The sequence below is a fragment of the Convolutriloba macropyga genome, chromosome 1 (genome assembly GCF_964194025.1).
Source record: "Convolutriloba macropyga chromosome 1, txConMacr16.3, whole genome shotgun sequence".
Taxonomy (NCBI): domain Eukaryota; kingdom Metazoa; phylum Xenacoelomorpha; order Acoela; family Convolutidae; genus Convolutriloba; species Convolutriloba macropyga.
This window is the reverse complement of record NC_134468.1, coordinates 71695049-71720064: the sequence shown is the minus strand read 5'-3', so window position 1 is coordinate 71720064 and position 25016 is coordinate 71695049. Positions and strand designations below refer to the sequence as shown.

Sequence of the window (25016 nt, the reverse complement as noted above, 5' to 3'; positions counted from 1 at the left end):
GCTCGGTCGAAGGAATAATTGCGCAAACATAAACAATGGAGAGCCAAAGGTGAAATAATTATTTCCGTAACAATCGTATTAAGTTCCTCCCTGTTCCATGTACGTGAAATAATAGCTATAGTGCGTTGAACTGTTTATATATTGAAAACAGATGGCAAATTTCAGCAAATTCTGAAAACTTGTTTGAGCAACTTTTGAGCAAAATTTAGCATTTTTTGCGTCAAAATCTAAGAAGCCTAATAATTAATCGCAAAATCAGAATTCAAAAGCCTAGACAGGTAGCTTTTATAATACTACAGATATTCTACAATTTGGGGTTAAATGCTTTTTAACTTACTTGTTGCGTGAGAACTTGAAGTTCATGAAGGATTTGGGATGCTTATTTGATGACTTCTGGCCACTTTTTTCCTTTCCGAAGGCCTCGTATTTTGTACCTGTAAGAAAAGTTTCCTAAGTTGAGTAAAGAGTACTGCATCAGTTCCAATTATGATCCTATAAAAGTTGAAACAGTTAAATTTCAAAATTCTAAATCTCTTCAGTGCCAGATTCTGTGACCAAGATTAAGCTTATGTCAGAGTTCGTTAGATTACGGTTACGTACATCAAGCAGTTAATTGTGTTGTAATATAATCTCCTGATATTCAAGAATGAGTTCACTAGAAAAAAACTGCGTAAATAATTTTTATAACATAAACTGACATAAAAAAACAGTTTTTCAAACTTCTTATCAAAGTTCTAATTCAGATTTCTGCTAATTATTTCTTGTCTGATATTCTTTGGATTCTGTCTTTGTAAAAGCTTTTTTGTCACCGTTTTGCATGGGCTTTTTTTGTTGTAGTATTATGCAAAAGTTCTAATAAATACTGATGATTTCGCAAGGTTGGCTATGGTAATTAAAAATGATTACGGCATATCATTACGCAAAAGCAAAAGTTACAGAGCTATTATATACGCTTTGTTGTGTGGTTTTTGCTAGATTTTTTTCCCGCGATTTTTCAGCAATTCTAAGTATCAATACCTCTAATTTTCAACAGCGCGCAAAAAGCTGGAAGTGCTTATAATTTTTTAAATTAAAAAATTGTTGAAAAATTTTGTGAAATACTTCAGTGACAATTAAGGGGTTTCGTGCAAAACGCTCAAAACTGTTTTGAAGAGGAGATAAAAATGTAGTAACTAGTCTTTCATAAATTTTGAAGTCGGGATTCTTTTTCTGATAAATTCATCAGAAACAAACAATCAGTAAACGAAGAGTAAATTTACAAAAAAAACTGAGTTAGCATAATTTGTAAATCAGGTCCCTATAGTTGTGATGGAATGATTATCTTCTTGGATCCAGTGCCATGTTTGCGGAAACTGAAAAAACTGTCATTTTCCCAGAGCACAAAACATTGCGAATCGAGATTTCGTTTTGTAGCATCTTCATTAGGCCATGTAATGTGCACGAAAACCAGAAAATTTTCATGATTCAGTCAAGATTATCACGGACCATGTTTTAAGGTTAAAGTTATAAGCGATCGTGGAAAAAAGAGCAGTAAGGCAAATTTTAGTTCAATTTGGGAAAAGTTTGGAATTATCCGCCACAATTGCTCACGACTTGCCTTTTTTAAGCAATATTCTAACAAAAAAGGCTTACAAAGTGCCAATTATGTAAAAACCAAAAAAAGTTGAATTGAATTTTGTTATGATAAAAGCTCTTCATTTGATAAATTAAGAATTAAAAGTGCAAATGACTGGTTATAACGTGCTCATAATGAAGAATGTCTTAGACCATTATCAAAAAAATTGAGAAAACTGATAAATAAACACAAGCTGTAGGCTAATTGAATGCGAAAAAACCAGAGAAAAGTTGTATTAAAACTTTTGAACAAATGCGAGTAGGTAATGTCACATTTGTCCACAATTTGGTGAAATCGATTTGAAAAAGCCAAATGTAAGTTCAGCCGCTTTATGTTTCCAGGCAGCAAAGATTGACGGATGAATAAATACTGCAAATACCTCAAGGTCCATTTCCGGCCTTTTCGTTACTTTTAGCGAAACAATTTGTCGCTGAATATTTCTTAAGCACTTTAAATGCCATCGTTTTTAGTCTCACTCAATTGAATTCTGAAAGTTTCTTTTTACAATTTGCTCTGTTGTTGGACTGTCACTTTAAAAATTAACCTAATTAATGTGCCGTGTCCAACTCACTTTGCTCACATATCCTCAACCCAGACCTTTCAGAGGGTCGCCGGGGTCATTTTTATCACAACTTGTCGCCGACTTTTGTGCCAAATATGTCTCGCTTAGACACTTTTGAGGCTATTTTAACAATCGCGCATATATTGCGTAAGTATTTCAAATAAGTAGTTATCCATCAGTGTAATAAACTGTTGTTGGTGCTCGGTCGAAGGAATAATTGCGCAAACATAAACAATGGAGAGCCAAAGGTGAAATAATTATTTCCGTAACAATCGTATTAAGTTCCTCCCTGTTCCATGTACGTGAAATAATAGCTATAGTGCGTTGAACTGTTTATATATTGAAAACAGATGGCAAATTTCAGCAAATTCTGAAAACTTGTTTGAGCAACTTTTGAGCAAAATTTAGCATTTTTTGCGTCAAAATCTAAGAAGCCTAATAATTAATCGCAAAATCAGAATTCAAAAGCCTAGACAGGTAGCTTTTATAATACTACAGATATTCTACAATTTGGGGTTAAATGCTTTTTAACTTACTTGTTGCGTGAGAACTTGAAGTTCATGAAGGATTTGGGATGCTTATTTGATGACTTCTGGCCACTTTTTTCCTTTCCGAAGGCCTCGTATTTTGTACCTGTAAGAAAAGTTTCCTAAGTTGAGTAAAGAGTACTGCATCAGTTCCAATTATGATCCTATAAAAGTTGAAACAGTTAAATTTCAAAATTCTAAATCTCTTCAGTGCCAGATTCTGTGACCAAGATTAAGCTTATGTCAGAGTTCGTTAGATTACGGTTACGTACATCAAGCAGTTAATTGTGTTGTAATATAATCTCCTGATATTCAAGAATGAGTTCACTAGAAAAAAACTGCGTAAATAATTTTTATAACATAAACTGACATAAAAAAACAGTTTTTCAAACTTCTTATCAAAGTTCTAATTCAGATTTCTGCTAATTATTTCTTGTCTGATATTCTTTGGATTCTGTCTTTGTAAAAGCTTTTTTGTCACCGTTTTGCATGGGCTTTTTTTGTTGTAGTATTATGCAAAAGTTCTAATAAATACTGATGATTTCGCAAGGTTGGCTATGGTAATTAAAAATGATTACGGCATATCATTACGCAAAAGCAAAAGTTACAGAGCTATTATATACGCTTTGTTGTGTGGTTTTTGCTAGATTTTTTTCCCGCGATTTTTCAGCAATTCTAAGTATCAATACCTCTAATTTTCAACAGCGCGCAAAAAGCTGGAAGTGCTTATAATTTTTTAAATTAAAAAATTGTTGAAAAATTTTGTGAAATACTTCAGTGACAATTAAGGGGTTTCGTGCAAAACGCTCAAAACTGTTTTGAAGAGGAGATAAAAATGTAGTAACTAGTTTTTCATAAATTTTGAAGTCGGGATTCTTTTTCTGATAAATTCATCAGAAACAAACAATCAGTAAACGAAGAGTAAATTTACAAAAAAAACTGAGTTAGCATAATTTGTAAATCAGGTCCCTATAGTTGTGATGGAATGATTATCTTCTTGGATCCAGTGCCATGTTTGCGGAAACTGAAAAAACTGTCATTTTCCCAGAGCACAAAACATTGCGAATCGAGATTTCGTTTTGTAGCATCTTCATTAGGCCATGTAATGTGCACGAAAACCAGAAAATTTTCATGATTCAGTCAAGATTATCACGGACCATGTTTTAAGGTTAAAGTTATAAGCGATCGTGGAAAAAAGAGCAGTAAGGCAAATTTTAGTTCAATTTGGGAAAAGTTTGGAATTATCCGCCACAATTGCTCACGACTTGCCTTTTTTAAGCAATATTCTAACAAAAAAGGCTTACAAAGTGCCAATTATGTAAAAACCAAAAAAAGTTGAATTGAATTTTGTTATGATAAAAGCTCTTCATTTGATAAATTAAGAATTAAAAGTGCAAATGACTGGTTATAACGTGCTCATAATGAAGAATGTCTTAGACCATTATCAAAAAAATTGAGAAAACCGATAAATAAACACAAGCTGTAGGCTAATTGAATGCGAAAAAACCAGAGAAAAGTTGTATTAAAACTTTTGAACAAATGCGAGTAGGTAATGTCACATTTGTCCACAATTTGGTGAAATCGATTTGAAAAAGCCAAATGTAAGTTCAGCCGCTTTATGTTTCCAGGCAGCAAAGATTGACGGATGAATAAATACTGCAAATACTTCAAGGTCCATTTCCGGCCTTTTCGTTACTTTTAGCGAAACATTTTGACGCTGAATATTTCTTAAGCACTTTAAATGCCATCGTTTTTAGTGTCACTCAATTGAATTCTGAAAGTTTCTTTTTACAATTTGCTCTATTGCTGGACTGTCACTTTAAAAATTAACCTAATTTGGTTTCAGAACACCAAAGGAACTTGTGCCACAAATTGTGGTTTTTTGTTGTGGCTATTCTGACCATTGGATTTCATATAAGGCGCCTTTAGATAGTCTGCGCATTAAAATGAACGCAAAATGAAGCGAAATCGTGATTGGCTTCGGGGCTTGTCCCCGCTTGTACAGTCCCCATGTTTAACGGAAGAACATGAAAGTGTGCTTTCCTTAAACTTGTATCCGAGTCGGAACGGCTCGACTAAGTGATCTTTGATGACGTGACAGGAGACTAACTATATTGCATCATAATTTTATCTTTTTGTCAAAAAGCACGTTAGCCAAAGCTACTTTGGGACAGTCAGCAACCAAAACTCAGCTGAAATACCTTGAGCGGCAAACACCTGACCCACTTTGACCAAGCCAAGAGGCGAATAGTTCCTGTCAGACGTCGAATAAAAATTTGCAAAATAATCATACTTGGTTTACTAAAGTGCACCAAAAAATCTCAAGATAATATTACCGCTCTCAAAAGTTCCACCATAAATTGGAAATACAGGCGAACAGAAAAAAAACTTCCGAAATTTTAAAATTGTGTCTTTTAAGGATTTTCAGTCGCTGTTCTTGTCCGCTTTTCGTTTTTCATTCAAATCTTGGTTTTTCAATTTGTTGTGATCGAATATGGTCTCGTCGTGCCAATTTTTGTCGAGCATGGTCTATTGGGAACATTTTCAACCAATGTGATCATTTGATGCCATTTTCTAGCATATGATCTTTTTTGACCTATTTTGATTGAGAATAATGTCTTTTTTGGCCAAGAATTGTGTTTCCTCATCATTTTTGGTAGAAAACGATATTTTCGTAAGTTGATAAGGTAAAGTATCAGCAAGGATGGTCTTTTAGTTTTGAACCGTGCCAACCTAATTCCAACTGATAAGATGTACACACAATAAAAAGGGGAAAAGTAACCTGGCAAGAAGAATATCCTCAAGTATTGTAGGAAGAGGACTCTGACGTATGAGGGGAGTCTCTTGCTGTTGTCTGCCTGGAAGTGTATGTTGAGGATCAGCACTGTCAGAATCACACTCAAAGCACACAATGCCATCGACACCAAGTAGTACAAACCTAAATAGAATACATCTGCTTTCAAGCACCGGAGTCGAGGAATCACACATGCAATAATGCATGCCCGGATCTGAGCGTCACTAAAATTCAGTACTGAATCATAAAATTTTCATTTTGATTTTAACTATGCGCAGAGTTCTTATCATGGCACTTATTAGACATTTCATGATAAAATTCAGTGTAAAATTCTGGGATTCTGCTGAACATTATGAACCTCAGAATCATGGAATATCATGAATCAGTACTGATTTACTATGGCACTCGGGTTCGGGTGATTTGCCCTCACCAATTTCAGAGCAAAGCGCGTATTTTCTAGCGGTGAATGCAGCGGAAGGTATGGACTTTTCCTAGAATAAAGGAGAATTAGGATGTCATTTTTAAATAACGGTGGTGATTTGCGTTAAGTTTTTCCTCTGCATTAACCGCATTAACCAAGAGTCAATATAGCCCGGCTCGGGTATGGTTGCAAGAGATGTCTAATGTAGTGATTTTGAAGAATGACCATTTGTGAACTCAATCTGAATAGAGGAAATGAATGTGATGTAAAGGACGCGATTGCGATGGACAATCGAGAGCATTAGAGAAATGAAAATAGACTAGTGATTGATTTACAAGTCCCCAGGGACCACTTATCCACTAGACCGAAAAGCTGTATTGCTCCACGGCAACTTAGAAAGCTTTTTGCTGCAAACATAAACTTGACTAAACTTAAGTCAATTTTGACAACGATTTTACACACTCTATTTACAGAGCGGGAGAAAGATCTTCATATCAACAGTTGGTGCTTATGATGTCAAAATCATTGGATAGTCAGACGAACGTCTCAGTAAGCATCATATCCATGAAACTTACATAATTCCATTAAAAGCCAGTTTTTAGTAGTGGATTCCACATATGGAATTCTAAATTGAGAGTACCATGTTCTTAAAATATTACAAAATGGACAACTTTTCAGGTCTTCGTAACCATAATTAACTGTTTTAATGGTGTGGTAAATATTATTTTAAGTAAAGACATTAACCTGGGTCTCCAAGAGGACAATCAAAAATTATCTTTTCAATCTCCTAAAAACGGTCGAAATATTTCTCCTAAAAACAGTCGCCATGATATGGGTGTTTTCGTTACAAAATTCTTTGAGCCTAAATTGCATCAAATAGTTTCCTTTTTCATTGCAACTCTATGATTCTTCATTTAGTAATTTTCAAGAAGTGTGATTTATAATGCTATGATATGTTCAGAAAACGATTGTGGATTTCTTTATGATAACACATTTCTGAATCTTTTGACATAATTAATTCTGTAAAGCTTCTGGCTGATTTTTTTTTCGACGTTTTTGATTCTTTTCAAAATTTTGATTTGAACCGTTTATGTGAGGCCTAATGAGGGCTAATTTAGCTTCTACTAAATAGCACAGTGTTCTCAAACTACCATTTTTACCCAGCTTACAAAGGCTTTGCAAATTTTTACTGAAATAAATAATTATTTGTTTTAGGATTCGACCATTTTACCCTCATTGCAAACTTTTCCAGTTTTTGATCTCTGTTTGCTTTTTTTGCACCAATACCCTATCTGTAACGCTCATTTCAATAAGACTTGCAAGTAAGAGATTCTGGTTCGAATTCAGTGCTGTTCCATTTTCACATTTTCACTGGGCCCATAACCTGTTAGGGGATCTAAGCAGGCGCAACTGCTGTGAAAATGGACCAGCACTAGATTTGAACCAACATCTCTTACTTGCAATTCTAAGGTGCTACCCATTTACGCCAACTGGTCTTAAACTCTCGAACTTGAACATCTCCTAAAAATCATTCTCTTGTTCTTTCTTGCTCAAAGCTTTTTCACTAGCCAGGTATATGTTGAACAAGTAGAACTTCTTGTCGAACTATGTCAAATTTATCTTATGCACAATTAATTTATATTAGGTTGCTGTCTCTCAACCTTTTAACGAGATGTTATATAATCGCGCAGAGTTGGCTCAACTTATCTAGCTGCATGCACGAAAATTAATGTCAAAAAAAGTTCAATCCAAGCAAGTTAGAATCAGAGAGTGGGACCTGCTCAGACAAATAACTGCCAAGTGTTTTTTGAGCAGCTAAAATTGGCATAGAGATGGTAGCAACCCAATAGTTGGTAAAAACTCAATTGAAAAAAATTAGGCACTCAATGAACATGTGCGTTCCAAGTATAACTTAGAAGGGCAGTATCAAGGTTTCTTCCCAGGTTGAGGTCCAAACCAAAATGGCTTCTGATGACACCGTCCCAGAAAAAAAATGAACGTTGTTCAGACTGACCCAAACTGAAGTGTCCTCTGATCAGACTATTGTGCGCTCAAAAGTTATCCTCTGATCAAACTAGCGTGCGCTCAAATCTGCCTCTGATCAGACTGAAGTGCGCTCGAAATAGCCTCTGATCAGACTGAAGTGCGCTCGAAATTGCGTATGATCAGACTAAAGTGCGCTCGAAATCACCTCTGATCAGACAAAAGTGAGCTATAGTGCGCTCAAAATAGTCGGATCAGAGAGGTTTTGAACATGAACAGATCTCTCGATATCGTATAATATATTCATTTCACGGAAAGTAATGTTATCAATCTTATATTCAAATAACGAAAAGCCAATTCTAAATGTATTGCTAATGAAAATAAAACCAGAAAAAGTGCCAAAAAATTATTGAATATGCCATTATTTATGTTTTTATCTGAATAAAAGAATTTAGACAGCATTGAAAAAAAAACATTTTGATCTACTTTGATTCAAAATCTTTTCTTGAGGGGACCGGCAGTTGCTCTCAGCTGGACCCCTCAGTTCTGATCAACCCCATAAGATTTTCAGATGGAGTTCTGATCAGAATGCTGCTTTATTGTTGACTCAAACCAGAGACAACAAATGTCAGTAAAAAAATCAAAAAACTTGAAACAAAAAATTTGCTCGACTTGGCCTCTGGTCAGACTAGTGTGCGCTCGAAGCGGCCTCTGAACAGACTAGTTGCGCTTGAAACTGCCTCTGATCAGAGCGTCCCAGACCGAAGTGACCTCTGATCAGGCAAGTTCCAGACCATTGTCCAGACAAAAGGGAGCTCGAGGCCTTTTCCAGATCATGTAATTCGAGCGCACCGAGAACATGTGTGCGCTCGAAGATGGTCTGATCAGAGCTTAATTCGGTCTGGCCACCTCGACCTGGGTTCCACTGATCAAATAGTGGGTAACACTTGACTATGTTCACCCTTTGGTGCTCTATATAATCTAGTACTTAAATCCTAGCGCGTTCGGACTTGCACCCAACACAGATTATCTGAATAAGTTCAGCTGCCTTTCATCGCCCGGCTAACTTTTAACCTTGATTCTCAAAAGATGTTTGTCTGCGTTCAGTTCACAATTTTTGCTGCTTTAATCTAGGCGTCATTACCTGCCAAGGCAATTAGAAAAACTTTAGAATGAGTGACAAAGAGAGTTGATACAATATTACGAATATGGTCTTGCCAGAATTAGCTGTCATAGTCGGATATAACCTTTAAGGTGCCCTAAAGACACGAAAAATATGAATTTTCAAGTTTAAATTTTTAGCTTGTTCTATTAAAGGAAAAACTTTACATATTTTTACTTTTAACAATATATGGCAAGATTTTGCTATTTATCCCACAAAATAAAATTTCTGTCTATTCCGGCCTTTTCATCTTTTGTGATATTCGATACATTTGCTATACTTCAGTTCATTTATATTCATGAGATTTCACCTTCTCTAAATCCTAATCTCTTTCAATTTTCCCCATAACTAGTAATCACAAAAGGATACTGATCCCGAATAAAAAAGGGAAAAATATTGCGTCGTTGTCAAAAACAGACATCATCTTTAGGGATAATTTCGGGGATTAATCCTCTCTTTTTATTCCTCCAATATGTTCTACTCTACGAGGTCGATTTAAATGAACAAATGCTAGTTCACAAGTGACTTTTATGTTAAGTAGCCACGGGTAGTCGCACGTCTTCTCCTGTCAGTAACAGACAAATTTAATTAAATTCTTGCTCAGAAAGTACCTGTCAAAGATTTATGTAAAATTGACTTCACAGAAAGCTTCAAAACAGTTTGAGTTCGTCTCGTAAACGGCGGGGCATTGAAGAGATTTTACATGACAGTTTCGGCTATGTCGGTGTTAAACTTGAGCTGAGATTGAGCAAGTCGTGACGTAGGTTAAATACAGGCGGATGAAAGAACCCGTGGTATTGATTTAAGTGGCTCCTTTGTATCCGATTTGAATGACTAATTACACAGTAAGTTAGCTCAATTCCCCCAGCAAAAACATAACTTTAGGCCAATTTATTGAGAAAAATCACTTTGTTCATCTGATTCGGCAAGTTTTTGATTGGTTGGAGGATCGCATGGAAGATATTATTGTTTGAGGGAAAAAATAACGAGGGTATGTTTTCCTATTCTTCCAAATATTTAGTTCACGGTAATACGTATTAACAATTAAGATGATTTGCTCAAGTAAGTAAGCTTCTTTCTAAAAAACACAATTCTTCATGAAAAATTTTTTGGACCTTCTTCCAAGATCAACTCAAAAAAGCATATCTTTTTTTGTAAATTTTTATAGATCTCTGAAATAAATTGAATTGAATACCTTCAGGTTAAGTTCAATAATTTTCCGCTCAATGCAATAATAGAAACAGTTACTGATAACTTCAATTTTTGCAAAGATGACAAGGATCTTAGATTGCATTTTGAAAGTTTCTCAGCTGATTAAATAACTCTCTTTGGAAATTAAGTCGTCAAATTTAATGGAAATCTGATCTTAAGAATTAATATTGGTCATTAAAAGTCACAGAAGACCTAAAATTTTCAATGCACAGGAATTTTATCTCTATGAACTAGTGAAGGTGCTTTCCAAGATTCGTAGACACTATTTTTTGAATAATGCAATAAAAAAATGAACTAGCAAAATGTATAAGTCAAGAAGTTAACTGAAAATTAAACTCTTAGCGAAATCGAGAACATACAATGAGAAAATTTTAGTTGCGCGAGTTCACAAGATATGCAATTTTTTTGGAAGACTGAACATCAACGTAATTAAAGAAAGAATAACGTTAACAGAAACAGAACTTGCATATTTTTTACATAAACTTAGGAATGATCACATCCCAGGAAGCCAAAAATTTTTTATGCCAATAATCTCTCCGGGCTGCAATTTTGACAGCCTGTAACAGCAGAATAAAGAAAACGCCTCCTTGTTTTGAGTTGACGCCTATGTGGATACGGAGCCATATATGGAATTATTGACATAATTGCGTCTGCAGCAAATTTTAATTTCATTAACTTTCACGAGGTTTTCTCTAAAGATCCAATCATTCTTCTCCCTGTCTCCTTATTTTTTTTTTGTTTAAAAAGAACAATCACAAACGGACATCAGTGGTATCTGACAACAACTTTTGATGGCGTCAAAGAAGCTCCGGAAAAAGCAGTAATTTATATTTTTGAGTCGAAGATGCACATCTCTATCGGTAATTATCACATCATTCTCAATATGCTTCTTGATTTCACTTTGCTAGAAAAACTTAATCTCTATTGGAAACTCATATTTCATTGGAATGAAAATATTTTCGTTTGAATTTTTGCGTTCCTTGTTTTTGCGTGACCTTTAATTGTTGATGGGCGGTTACTTTTATCTTTGTCACATTTTGCATTATCTGCTCGTTGTTTTTTTCCGCGTCAGTTTCAAATTTTTGTATTCTTTTAGAAAATTTTTTAGAAAAGTAGCAATTCAGTTACTTTAAAAAAATTCGCTAATTTTAATGTTCAGTTTATGCCATTTCAGCGTTAAATTTTTTGCAATTTCTTTTATTATTCACCGCATTTGCTACATTTAAATCGTTCACTGTCTTTTTTTTGTGGCAAACACAAATAGTTTAAACTCTTGTCGAGGTGTCACCGCCATTCAACGCAAAATTATGTAAGATAAGCATTGAATACGGAAAATTTTGTAAGATAAGCGTTGAATGAGGTGAAAAAACTCGTTTTTTCCTGGTAGCGGTGAAATTACATAAATTCACTGCTTTGAAAAAAGTGTCCAAATTCTTTTAAAAAAAGCGGTGAATGCTATGAAATTTCATAAATTCACCGCTTAACATAGCGGTGAACTTACATAAATTCACCGCTTAAAAAATTGTTTTAAATTGTGTGAGAACAGCAGTGAATGCGGTGAAATTACATAAATTCACCGCCTAACTTAGAGTTGAAATTACATAAACTCACCCTTTAAAAAAACGTGTAAAAAATTGTGTGAGATTGGCAGTGAATGCGATGAAATTACACAAATTTACTGCTTAACTTAGTGGTGAAATAACATAAATTCACCGCTTAGAAAACGCTTCAAATTGTCTTCTGTTTAACGAAGTTAGTATACATTTATTATAAGGCACACGGAAATGTTACCCACGAATAGTCATAAATCTTTTTGAAACTATTTTATAAGCGGTGAATTTATGTAATTTCACCACTAGAGTACAAAGAATCACCAAATTTCGCCTCTAAAATTTGTAATTTCACCGCTAAACTTACAACTCGTTAAGTTCAACTCGTATGTTTTACAAAATGTAGAGTGAGTTTGATTTAAATTCAAAACAAATATGCTCGCTTTTAGTGAGAAATTGCGCAGTGGAAGAAGAAGTGACTGACATTCAGGAGGTGACAGGTTCGAAGCCGTGCAAGGACGGAAACTTCTAGTAAGGGGTGAAATGTGGTGATTTTTTGTAAGTTCAACGCTTAATCTAGCGGTGAACTTACATAATTTTACCGCAGTCACCGCAATTCACCGCAAACTTATGTAAGAAATTTGCGGTAAAAAAAACCAACTTTTCACCGCTTATCTTACATATTTTTCCGATTTTTTCTCGACCTGGGAACAGCTATCGTGTGGTGATTTTTTGATTTTCACCGCATTCAGAGCTCTTATAACTTGCATCTTAGCTAATTTTTGCACATTCACCGCCATTTATTGCCAATTCTTACATAAATTAGCGGTGAAACCTTCAGCCCGGGTTTGAGGGGATGCGAATGTTGAAGATAATGAGGTACTTACCTAGGACGGGGAAGCTGTCTGATGACTCTGGGATGAGGTCTACCAGATTGAGTAGATTGACAAATTGAGAAAGTAGGACTGTGATTCCCAATGCTATCTTCTCTCCACTCTCACACGGCAGGATGAAGTTGGCCAAAGACACGAAGCTAAAAAAGATATAAAATGAACAGGTCAACATCAAAAAGATCACATATTCTAAACTATTTCTGTTGTCAGTATTACCCAAGTCAAGTTACACGGCCGGAATGACCTTTGGACGAGACCAAACAAAATTCCATCACATGCTCGAATTTCCCACACCAAAGTGACTTGGCCTGGGTCGACAACAGCGCACCAAAAAGTTTTGAAAAGTTCCTGCACAACACCTATGATTATCAGAGGTCAGTTCGATATAGGATGTTCGCTCTGGTCAGAAATAAATTGAGACTGCAAGTCGGTTATCATCCACGGAAAATGGACTCACAATTCACAGAGAACCACAAAAAACCGAATTTTTTTTATTGCACAACGGACATTTTTGTCGATACCATCTTGCTTAAGTTGATATTTAAATATCCTTATAAAGATTGAGAATGTTTTATCTTTTCCTGTGAGACACTTGAGTACGGGTAAATAATACAGGGGGGGGGGGGGGCAATAGGGATCTATCTGTAGTAGTCATTCACGTAAATTTCGTAAATGAGTGCAGCTTACTTTTATATTTTTTATAGAATAATTAAATTATTATACTAGCAGTGTAAACCTGATGAGTATGTATGGCACAATGAGTATGAGGCAGTAGTAGAGACTCTTCCTCTTGAATTTAATCCTGAAGTGAAGAGTGCGGAATACCATGTCGTAAGTGTCGTGTTTCTCATCCTCAGTCAGGATCCAACTGTCCAGGAACTGCCATTGTGCATTCTCAGCTGCATACTTCAGCTCCATTTTGGTCGCATTACCCTGCAAACATTGACCAACTGAAATTAGAACGTTATGCCCAACGTTCTAATTTAAAAGACTAACGATTTTTTTTTTCTTTTTACAAAATTCAAGAAATGAGGAACATTTGAAAAGATTCATCTGATCTCGGCATCCTAATGTCTTCTTCAATTGAAATAAGCAATTTTTCCGACTTAAAAGATGTTGGGTAATGGGTTTTTGCAAGCGGAAGAAAAATTAATTTCTCAAAATGAGATTTACAGGAGAGATCTGATTATTAGATAAAGATGGTGATTTGATTTTGGGGATGAAAAAAGGCTCAAAAATCAGTTGAATATATACCCATTATCAGTGCGAGAAAGTCAAGATAGAACACTAATCTTAGCACCATGATTTACAGTTGGGGTCGCAAGGGTTTCCCAATATGGTTTGCTTCTGCAAATTTCCCAGATATCAGTCGCAGGGGGTACCATAGATGGTATGCATTTTCACTTTTCTAAGAATTCGTTCACATTTCCGGTGGTATCATCATCATTCAATACATGCTGGGAAGATTTCACATCAAATAATTTCACTCTAATATTAGTTATCTAGATTCACCAATTTGAAACGAATATTGATTCTAAGCACCTTTTCTTGACGATTCATTTATATAAATTCTCTGATCGAAATCAATTTGCTTTTGTCTTTCTAATCTGGTAAGTTAAACTTTCTTTCTAATTCTCACTAAATTTTAGACGATTTGAATGGCATTTGAATTGCTCGGCATTTGAATGCGTACTGGCTGTTATTAAAGCCAATCATACCGCTGTAAATTTTGAAGTCATATCATTCAATTTGAACATTTCCGGCACCATTTTCAAAATTTGGTCAAAATTAACAAAACTGGATCTGCTCGCTTTGTTTAAAATACATTAGATATAGATAAGTTAACGAGATATCTTCCAGATGAACGTGTGTTATAATGATCACACTGGCTATTCAGACAAAAGTCTTTACTGATCAGAATTTGACTCATTTACATACTTGCTCAATTTTAACCCGTTCAGGAAAGGGCAATCGTCCGAATAGAAAACGACAATGATCTAACGCAACCATAGCCTTCGTAAAAGCGTTTTGGACAATCTGATCGCTATATCGATCACCTCGATCTGGGCACCGTCACGTTCCGGGCATATTTCCATGACCATAAACTCAAACATACCTCTACTATGAGGTTGATCTCATTAGGCTGGTAGTACCAACTGCCGACTACAATGTCACACTCCTGCTGGTCGAATGGGAACTGCTCTGTCTTGATGTAGCAAGTAGTTCTTGTGATGGCTGGGATAGACCACCATATGGAGCCATCGTTGTACACTTTGATGTCAAAGTTCTCTCGCTCCACTGAGATACTGAAACACAAAACTTTTAAGTGCATAATCGTTATTTAAGAGCCCGGCTTGTCGAATTTAACCACCCTATTTTAACGCTAAAAAGTGGTTATAAAGGTGCACGCGATCTTCCCCGGAAAAAATGGGGATAAGACTAGAAAATCGGGCACGGCAGACCGTGTTTTAATTGGCCCGTGAAAAGACCATATGCTCGACTGAAGTTTGTTCATGCGAAAACTTTATTAGCTAGACTCATAAAAAGACGGTATCTTGACCAATTAAAGAATTTTAGCCCGAGTTTAAAACTAGGATTTATGCCCCTGTATATAAAGTCAATATCTACCCTCTCCATAAACTTTTGAACTTTTTGTATTTTAAGCAAATTTGTAACTTAAGGTTGTATTTTAAAACCTGTATTTTAATCAAATTTAAAGAAAGTTATACTTGTTTCACTTTATAAGGCAGAAGTCCCTTAGTCGAATTAAGAAAACAGACTACTAGTAGTAGGTGAGTAAATGTATGTGTTCGATCATGGAATGTCGCCATAATTGCCACCGTGCTTCGATCTAAAACTGTCCTTCAATTTTGCTGGTACAAAGAAAGATAAGAAATTTCACATTACACTTATAAAAAGAGAACTTTCCACAGTCCATGGGCGACGGGTGCTCTCAATAAATTACAGAAGTTCAACAATCGAAAAATTTAAACCAAGCTAAGGTTTAACAACGGCACAGAAATTTCACTACTCTACTAAACGCTGACCTGTTGTCGATGGCAATGTCTGGTGTCCATATCTCTCCTGGTCTGAATGACATCCACTGGGGTCTGAACTCAGTTGTCTGCTGCGGCTGTTGTTCTTCTGCTTCTGTTGCTGCTGATGATGATGAGTCTGATGATGATTGATTGCTGTCATTGGTGTCACTCTCCAAATCCCACTTGAGGTATTCGTCTGTCCATTTCTGAATAACAAACCAACAACTCATACCACCATATCTTGATGTCAAAAGCGACCATGATACTGCAATAATGTTGCTATTATAAACTGCATTTATGATACTTGCAAGAGCCCCCTGACATTGCTTTGCGGTGAAGGAAACTCTCTCGATGGGAAAGGAGTTTCAAGTCCAAACTTTGTCAACGTAGTCACGAAAAATAGCAATTAGTAATTACGTCGTCTTCTCACCCAATTTGTTGGTTTCAACCGGGGTTGAAACCAACTACAAAATTTAAAAAGTTACGCTGGTCGTGAGGACAATACTGCAACATAATTGTTGGCATTGAAAACCCATTGTGTGGGTTGCAAGTTCATAATGTGTACCATATGACAATTTCGTATGTTCATGACTTGAAATGTTGAGAATTTTGCGATTAATTATGATTCTATACAGAGATGTTTATGAATTTTTGGTAGTCATACAAGTATCATAAAGATATATTATATGTAGAAGCTTTTGTACCTGATCTATCCACACTTTGCAGCACATCTCCTGCTGTTTCTCATCCTGAAAATAAAGGCAATATTGTCACAAACTGATAATCTGGAACAATTGTGTGCCAACCAACATATGAGTTCCATCCTTTCTATCTTGGCCAAATGATTCCGGAAGTTTTCAAAAGGCGAGAGCTCACGAGATGGTAACCAGGAATTACATTTTCACCAGATTTTATCAACCTGAACGCGATTAAAATTCTGCCTCACGAAAACCTTTCATTATTTTGGGTAATTGATGCTAAACCTTATCGATGAGATACCAGTGATCAATAAAAACTTTTCGGTTTCTGCTCGGCACTTTTATGCACTGCAGGAAGAAATTGATTTAACTAAGCATCCAAATGGTACGCAAATAAACTAATGTTTTTTTTGCAATTTAAATGCCTAATAAACATCCGTTATAACTTATCAGTTATCATCAGGTTTCATAAGACCGCATATGTTTGAATTGTTGTCGTCCAAAAACTGATGAAATTTTGTTCAGATAAGTACTCGGTCAATGGAACGGACACAAGAGACACAAGACGCCAAAATAAAAAATTATGAGACATATTAAGCACCTGAGTTTCTTTTTGATTCAAGATCGCATATGGCTCAAAATAATGAGTCTTGATTTCGACCCTATGTCTAAATGATCAAAAATTGTCTTGCGTTTTGCTCACGTTGCGCATCTCGATCACCTTTTGTTTATATTAGAGAGTTGTGATAACAATTTTGCAGAAAAAGAAATTTTTCCAAAAAGAAGCAAGACAAAACCAAAATTTGAATCAAAATTTAAACGTTTGAACTCTAAACGTTCTAAAAGTCTAACAAGTTTAACACCTAAACGTCTAAAAGTTTAACACCGCGAAAAAAAATAGGTCTAAGATTGTACAAAATAGCCAAATAAACTAGAAATTTCAACCGCAGATGTTCATTTCATAGTTCAGTCAATAATTGAAAATATATCAGGTTTCAACAACGTTTTCGTTTTATGAAATCAGATAAAAATTATTAAGAATAATCGTTTTTGCAAAGTAATTTACTGCACTAACTTAAATTTATAGAAGATCAAAAATTAAAATGAACATTTTTAAATAAGAAACAAAAAATTTATGTCTACATTATGAATTTTGGCATTAGGTCTTGCTGCTGAAGATACTATTAACTTGTATAAACACAATAACCTAATTTGAATGAGAAATTGCTTTTCCAGCATGATACCTGAAACGTCAATAAATTTAAAAAATGATATGAAAACTATAATGAAAAACAATCTTTCACTGCTGCAGATCCCATTGACACGTTTTACAAAATAAACAAAAACATCTTGAATAACAGTTGCTTCAGTTCCAGATCTCGCGAATGGTATCTAGTATATCTCATACACATTGTAAGGTTAAATGCGCTATTTAATTTTGAATAGCTTCCAAAAACTTTTTCCGTTTTGATACAAAAAGTTGATTATCAAAATAATGGATGAAAAGTCAGAATTGCAAATTTGATGTGGAAATTTGAGAAGATGAGACAAATGTACAGCATGCACTTATTTTCTCGTACAATAGCTAGTAGATTGACATCACAAACTGGGGCGTTGAAGCTAATTGTAATATAATTTTGCGTTAACCTCTTTTTATGTGTGTAACCAAAGCAACTGGTTTGACACCTGTGCAAAACTGTACTGAAGACAGATAACTTTGATTATTGTTTACTCATGTACCAAGTTTCAAAATTCCAATACCAATTGCACGAGGATTTAAATGCAAGAGGCTGCTATTTGCATAACAGTTTACCCAAAAATTGACATGGCATTAAGTTTTATGAATTTTTATGTGTAAGTTACGTGGTCCAACAAAGGTTACATGACTATGTAGAAGATCTTTCAAAACTCTGCTTTGGGATTAAGAACCGCTTGGGTTCCGGATAAACGCCGGAATTTCCTAAAACCTTTAAGAGATTTACATATTCCAAACGCAAACTCGGCTTAATTATTATAATTCTGCCAACAAATTTTTGCAGAAAGTTTCATTCTGCCTCTCTATTAGAAAAACGCCAAATATTGTTTAGCTGGACATCTTGTCGGTGACTAAAACATTCGCTTGTATTTCTGCACGAAGTGTACACTTTGAGGCTTTGGTCGATCACTTATTAAATATAAATAAACCATTTCTTGTTTTTCGTTTACTGTTTACTCAAGAAACTGATCAGAAATCAAAGTATTTCATGAGGTGTCTGATCAGCAAATTTTATCTCGCGAGTAGTATTCTTAATCCGCAACGAGTTATGCAAACGTCTTTCATGCATTTGTTGAAAAATAAGTCTTTGATTGATTTATGTCAAATTAACACGTGGTTAACAGCAATCGTGGACAACAGAAACCAATTCAAATAATTTTTCCGAGTGATTTGGCTTTTTGCAATGGGTGGCGTCTTACTATGTAGACACATAACTTTTGCAAGTTTTCAGAGACTTCAGGAGAATTGTATATCTGAGACACAAAAGGCGGTTGATTAGTATAATTCCGCCTACCTATGCTTGCAAAAAGCTTATTTTCCATTCTGTTAAAAAAGAGTATTATCTAGCAGGATATTTTTTCGGTGCATAAATCATTAAGCTGAAAATTTTATCTGTGTACAAAATCAACACTTCCAGGCTTTGGCAGACAATAAAGACAAAACATTCAAATAGTCAAAAATTCTTCTCTTGGTTTTTGTATATTAATTTAAAAAAAGACGATTCAGAAATCGATTTTTTTTCCGGAGGCGTCTCATCGTTTAATTTCATCATGCAATTAGTCTTGTTAATCGGCAATTAGCCATGGGAAGGTCTTTTGCGCAAATGTTCACAAATGCGTCTTTGGATGTTTAATGTCAAACTGACACGTAGTTAGGAGCAATTCTGGACAACAGATAGATTTGTGCTTTCTGCAACGGGCGGCGTAGAACCGTAGAACTATGCAGACGTATATCTGTGCCAAAAAACGGGTGCGCAAGTCTCTTTCAGTTTTTGAGTTTGAATCCGCCCGAATTTTAAACTAATTATTTTTTAAAACTGTAAATATCAAGAAAAATCAATTCAACAAGGAAAAGTCTTAGTTAAATGATTACAGATCATGGGGTCAAAGCGTATCTTGATTTAAACAGAGTCCAAAAAAGCACTGTTTTAAATTACTCTAAATATCTAAATAATTACCACAAAAACTGTTTGTTTGGGTTAATCGTTCTCATTTTCGTTTCTTAAAATTTACTTCCCAGCCCCATGAGCCACTGAGGCACGGTTATGACGCGCCATAGTTATTTTTTTCATCGTGTTCAACATTTTGCTAAAAATTATTAAAAGTTCATTTCTGAAAAACTGAGCAATAATTGATTGAAAAAGTTCTATTATTTTTTTTAATTAAATTGGATTTGCATAAAGAATGTGTCATTTTTATCATCGATTTTTCGGCCTTTTATTATTAGGAAGTTTGCAAATAATCAAAACTAAGATGACCGAACTTGTGATCAGCTTGCCTTGGCCGCTCTGAAAACAAACATACTTGATGTTCAATTACTGTTTGCAGTTTGGCAATAAAAATTTCAGCTCCAGTTTTAGAAATCCTAAATGTCGTCATAATATAACGCTGGCATTGATGTACGTGGTTCACTCACGTTTAACTACGCCGACGTATAATAGCGCCAATTATAATAGTGCCAAAAAAACTAATTCAAATTCTCTACCGATAGATTTTTAAATCAGTCAGATCCCTTTAACTGAGGTCAGTACAACAATTCCGAACAAATCACAATGAAATGATGTGATTTTGGACTTTATAATTTAATGGGACAATATAATTTCGGCGATATATTTAAAGCATTGGTTGCTTTTAAAACAAATTCACTCTCCTTTAATTGATAATTAAATGGAATCGGCTGTTTCGACACTTTTAAAATGAATTCCAGCCTCGACACTCTTAAACATATAATATTACGTCGGCTAAACCAGCCAAATTTTTCTTGATACAAGACGAGCCCAAAACAGTAGACTGCATTTAATTATACTAAATTGTCCGTTAATTAACGCTTGGGTAAATTGTACTCAATTTCAGTTGTGATAATTTTACAGCTCGTCCTATGAGCCGCTGGGCCATGGCCCACGATAATTACAGTATAATTAATTATTTCATCGCTTCAGATTTATGCTGGTAAATTTAAAAAATCTATTCTGAAATATTGATTTATAATTGGTTTAAAATTTTTTAAACTCATTTCATGAGCTAAATTTAATTGGTTTAAAACTGTTCATCTATCTTTATTAAATTTTTGGCTCTTTTTGAAGTCAACGTTGTACGTATATGTACCTATGTAGCATTTGTAACGTATTGTGTTTCAAACGGATACGTGCAAGAGAGCCGACGTTATAAAAAAACTGACGTTAGGAAGCGCCGAAACCTAACTTTATTTAAAAAGACCCGACAGCAAAAATTTGCCTTTAATTACCCTAAATTGTTAGTTGATCACCAAGAAAAGTACTTAAGTGGGTTAATTGGTCTTATGTTCAGTTGTGATAGTTTCACATTAGGTCTCATAAGCCGGAAAGGCATGGCTATGGCGGTGACGTTCAACTGGTGACTTGTAAGAGAGCCGAAGTGAAAAGAGCCGATTGAAAGAGAGCCGAAAATTTATTTAAATTATTAGTCGATAAATTTTGCAGCCAATTAAATTGCCTTCTGAAATGAGACTACCAAATTCTCAGCCAATCATAACGGAGTATTTGAGAAATGAAATTTTAATATTTTCTAGTAAAAGAAACTGAAAGCGAATTAATAAATAATTATCTTCAAATTATAGCGGGCCATGGCCATGCCTTAGCGGCTTATGGGACTTGATATGAAACTATCACAACCGAACCTAAGACCAATTAACCCCCTTAAGTACTTTTGTTGGTAATCAACAAACAATTTAGGGTAATTAAAGGCAACTTTTTGCTTTCCGCTCTTTTTAAATAAAGTCAGGTTTCGGCGCTTTTTAACGTCGGCTCTTTTTAACGTCGGCTCTCTTGCACGTATCCCGTTCAACTATGCCGACGTAATACTATGCCGATTATAAGAGTGCCGAAAATTAATTCAATTTTTCACCCGATAAATTTCTAAACCAATCAAATCACTTTAACTGAAATGAGCGAAAAATTTCTGAACCAATCACAATGAAGTTGTGAGATTTTGGATTTTATTATTTATTAGGACAAGATAACTGGAGGGAGAAATATTTAAAACAAACAATGATAATTGCGGACCACGGCCATGCCTCAGCGGCCCGTGGGACTTGATATGAATCTATCACAACCGAATACTGACCAGCGTGCCCTAGTTGCATTGAAAACAACATTCGGTTAGCATTAATTGATAATTAATTGGTAATAGTAGTTTCGGCACTTTTAGGATCAATTTCAGTTTCGGCACTCTTAGACGTCGGCATAGTATTACGTCGGCATAGTTGTACGTATCGGCTATGGCCCGCTATATTTTGAAGATAATTATTTATTACTTCGCTTCCAGTTTCTTTTACTAGAAAATATTAAAATTTTATTTCTCAAATACTCCGTTATGATTGGCTGAGAATGTGGTTGTTTCATTTCTCAAGGCAATTTAATTGGCTGCAAAATTTATCGACTAATAATTTAGATAAATTTTCGGCTCTGTCAATCGTCTCTTTTCACTTCGGCTCTCTTACAAGTCACCGGTTCAAACGTATTGAAAAGAAGACTAACTAAGGCAATAAGCTGAGTGATGGTTATTTTGTACTGAACTGTGATTGGCTGAGATTGGTCCAATAGAGGTCTCTGACGACGAGAGTAGTTAGTTGGAAACTGGAACTGCCAAGAACACTCTAAAACAAATAATACTGCTGTGACGTCCACTTGAGAATGTCGGGTCAAAAACGATTTCAAAATCATCAACACGGCTTTGTCACGGGTTAATTGGCAAAAAAAGATTTTAGGTTTCTCTTACTAAATTGATTCCACTTACATCTTTATTGTATTAATCCCACATCGCTCAGATTTTGTTTACATAATACATAATACTAATACTCAATTCGCTTACATGGTAAAATTCGATCAAAAGTGGAAAAAAATATGAGCTCATGGAAAATCTGGACTCAAAAACTCTCTCCCATGTTTAAAGTGTGTAAGACACATTCCGATTACAATAAAAACAGTAAATTAACTCGCCTCCTAATTAGTCCACTTAATCCATAGCAATGGCCTAGTTTTACCTAATTGAATATTTCTGTCACAACATTTCAGTAGTTGATTTGAACATTTTTTATAGCTCCATCTATATTGCGTATGATAAAAAACGTTTGGAATAAGGTAAGAATCATAATTTTATCACTGTTTACTGCATAAACAGGAGTGCATTTAGACTACATCTTGTTGCTGTTAACTAATTTTGCGGGACACATTAACAAATTTGAGTACTGAGAATTGCCTACAAGAGTTGTTAAGTACGAATGAACATTTTCCGATATTTTATTCGAGTGTAACACTCAATTTCCATTCTTTTTCGTTTTATGCAGTCAATTTTTTTTTTAATTTTTCCTAAAAAACGTCTGACCAAGACTTTTCTGACCACGATTTTTTAACTGACTGTAGGTATATCAATAGTAAGAAAACTTAACTATTTTAAGTATGGAAAATTTGCTTTTCCTATCATCTCATGGATCTTTTCAATCATCCCCCCCCCCCCTGTAGAGAATTACCTAGTAGAGAATCGCGCCTCTTCTGTGCTAAACTTTACCACAACATTATTTGACCTGCAGTTTAGATGGCCGAATATCAGTTTAAGCGCAATTGTGGACCGCTGTTCACGGCCATGCCTCTCATACGCTCTGGGATGTGATCCCAAAATCGCTAGTAGGTTTCCGCGGCAATGCCGTGACGCGCGAGAAGCGCGCCCACCCTCCTGCCAGTCAGAAATCATTTTCCCTTTGAATTCCAAATGTCATCGAATGGGATATTTTATTCCATTCAGTTTAACGCAGTATGCGCATACGTGGAAAGTTACTAGCCGTCATCAAATCGCTCGCTTAAGTTCCTTTCTAGAACAGCCTCCCCTGCCCTTGTAAAGGGGGCAAATTTTGAAGAGATCCCATCTTATCTATGATTTGTCTGCCACTAAACGAACAAAAATGTTTAATGAGCAAAAAAAGATTTCTTAAAAATTTGCTGACAACGGTTGCAATTTTCTAAGGAAACTTGTTTTTTTGAGGTCTATAAAACGTATAAAAATACACTATTCGTACAAAATCAAATTGCTTCTTTTCAAATAATGCCTTTAACGAGCGCTCATTTTCAACGTTTTATGTAAAAATTTTAAGTTAAGATTGGATTCACAAACAATAAAAATAACTTCTTTTTCAAAGTTATAAATTTTCACTACCAGTTAACAGGAACAAACTTTTGAATCGCAGTTTCGATTTTTTGCCGATAATACTTAAATTTCAGCATGATTCCAGGAAGTGTTAATCATCGTTTATGCAATTTTGTGAAATCTAAGGACTTATTATCAGCCAATTTTCATTAACAATTTGAATAGTTGTAACATTATCTATTGGTATCGATATTTCAACAACAAAGGAACCATGAAAAAAGAACAACTAACTTTAATTAAAGACGTTCGAACTATCAAAGGTTAACACTTCAAAAAAAATCTCTTTCAAGGAATCAGGTTTGCTGAAGTGTTAAATTTGGCGCTTTCTGGTTTTTATGTTGTGAGCAAATGTCACTTAAAGTCTCCTGCATAAGTTTGTTTTTTTTATCCACATTTGTTTTTGTAATGCCACAAAGCAGAAAAAATTTAAAATACAACAATTCAATAATAAAACAACGACAGTTGGTGGAGCGACTAAATTTATTACCATTAAGGTTTCAGTAAACTGCCAATGGATATACTCTTGTCTGAAAGCAAATTGTTTTTGATAACTTGATATTTTGAAGCAAAAATGCCTGAAAAATCTATATATGACTCAGGGTCTTTCCTGTTGATATCTAAGATATTTCTACTGTTGATATTTAAAAATTTGGCAGTCTTTTTAAAATTTTAATCTTAAATCAAGAGCATTTTTTAAAACATACTGCCGTATGGCTATTGAGATATGGGTTCGGAGTATTGGTTTTCAGTATATTCATTCGCCACCCAATTTATTGCGATAGGAACTACTTACTCAAATGATTTCTTTTGTTCAGTTCCGATTTTGGCCGATCGATATATTCATCGTAGAGGGCTCTGAGTTATGTCATTAAAAAACCCTTTAGCTTAGAAATTGAATTAATTTTTTTAAATTTTTTCCTTTCCCCACGGAGCTATCGAGTTTTAAAATAGTGTGATGTGAATACTTGACTAACTTTTGTTGTTTTTGTCAAAAGCAACTATCCGCCAATTTTGCCAAAAAACTAGTAAAATTTATTAATGATAGTAATGTTGGTTTCACATCAAAACAATAAGAGAGTTATTGACATGTTTGTTCTAATTCTTTCGGCCAAAATTAATTTACCAACTTT

General features: G+C 34.9%; 2 protein-coding genes across 8 annotated transcripts in view; both read right to left on the bottom strand.

Annotated features, from left to right (window-relative positions):
- LOC142351145 (uncharacterized) overlaps positions 1 to 545 on the bottom strand; it is a 6004-nt gene extending 5459 nt beyond the window's left edge. The window contains exon 1 of the mRNA XM_075403264.1: positions 338 to 545. Coding sequence (XP_075259379.1) covers positions 338 to 363 — 26 coding nt within the window. The 5' untranslated portion in view covers positions 364 to 545. The remainder of the gene's footprint in view (positions 1 to 337) is intronic.
- Positions 546 to 2705: 2160 nt separating this feature from the next.
- The window catches only part of LOC142342243 (neuronal acetylcholine receptor subunit alpha-9-like), a 94568-nt gene continuing 72257 nt past the window's right edge, over positions 2706 to 25016 (bottom strand). For all 7 annotated transcript variants that reach the window (XM_075393508.1, XM_075393542.1, XM_075393517.1 and 4 more), the window contains exons 3-10: positions 22224 to 22342; positions 16462 to 16506; positions 15767 to 15963; positions 14836 to 15025; positions 13456 to 13652; positions 12714 to 12859; positions 5487 to 5642; positions 2706 to 2810 (exon numbers count right to left, since the gene is read on the bottom strand). In XM_075393508.1, the coding sequence (XP_075249623.1) occupies positions 2710 to 2810; positions 5487 to 5642; positions 12714 to 12859; positions 13456 to 13652; positions 14836 to 15025; positions 15767 to 15963; positions 16462 to 16506; positions 22224 to 22342 (1151 nt within the window). In that variant the 3' untranslated portion in view covers positions 2706 to 2709. The remainder of the gene's footprint in view (positions 2811 to 5486; positions 5643 to 12713; positions 12860 to 13455; positions 13653 to 14835; positions 15026 to 15766; positions 15964 to 16461; positions 16507 to 22223; positions 22343 to 25016) is intronic.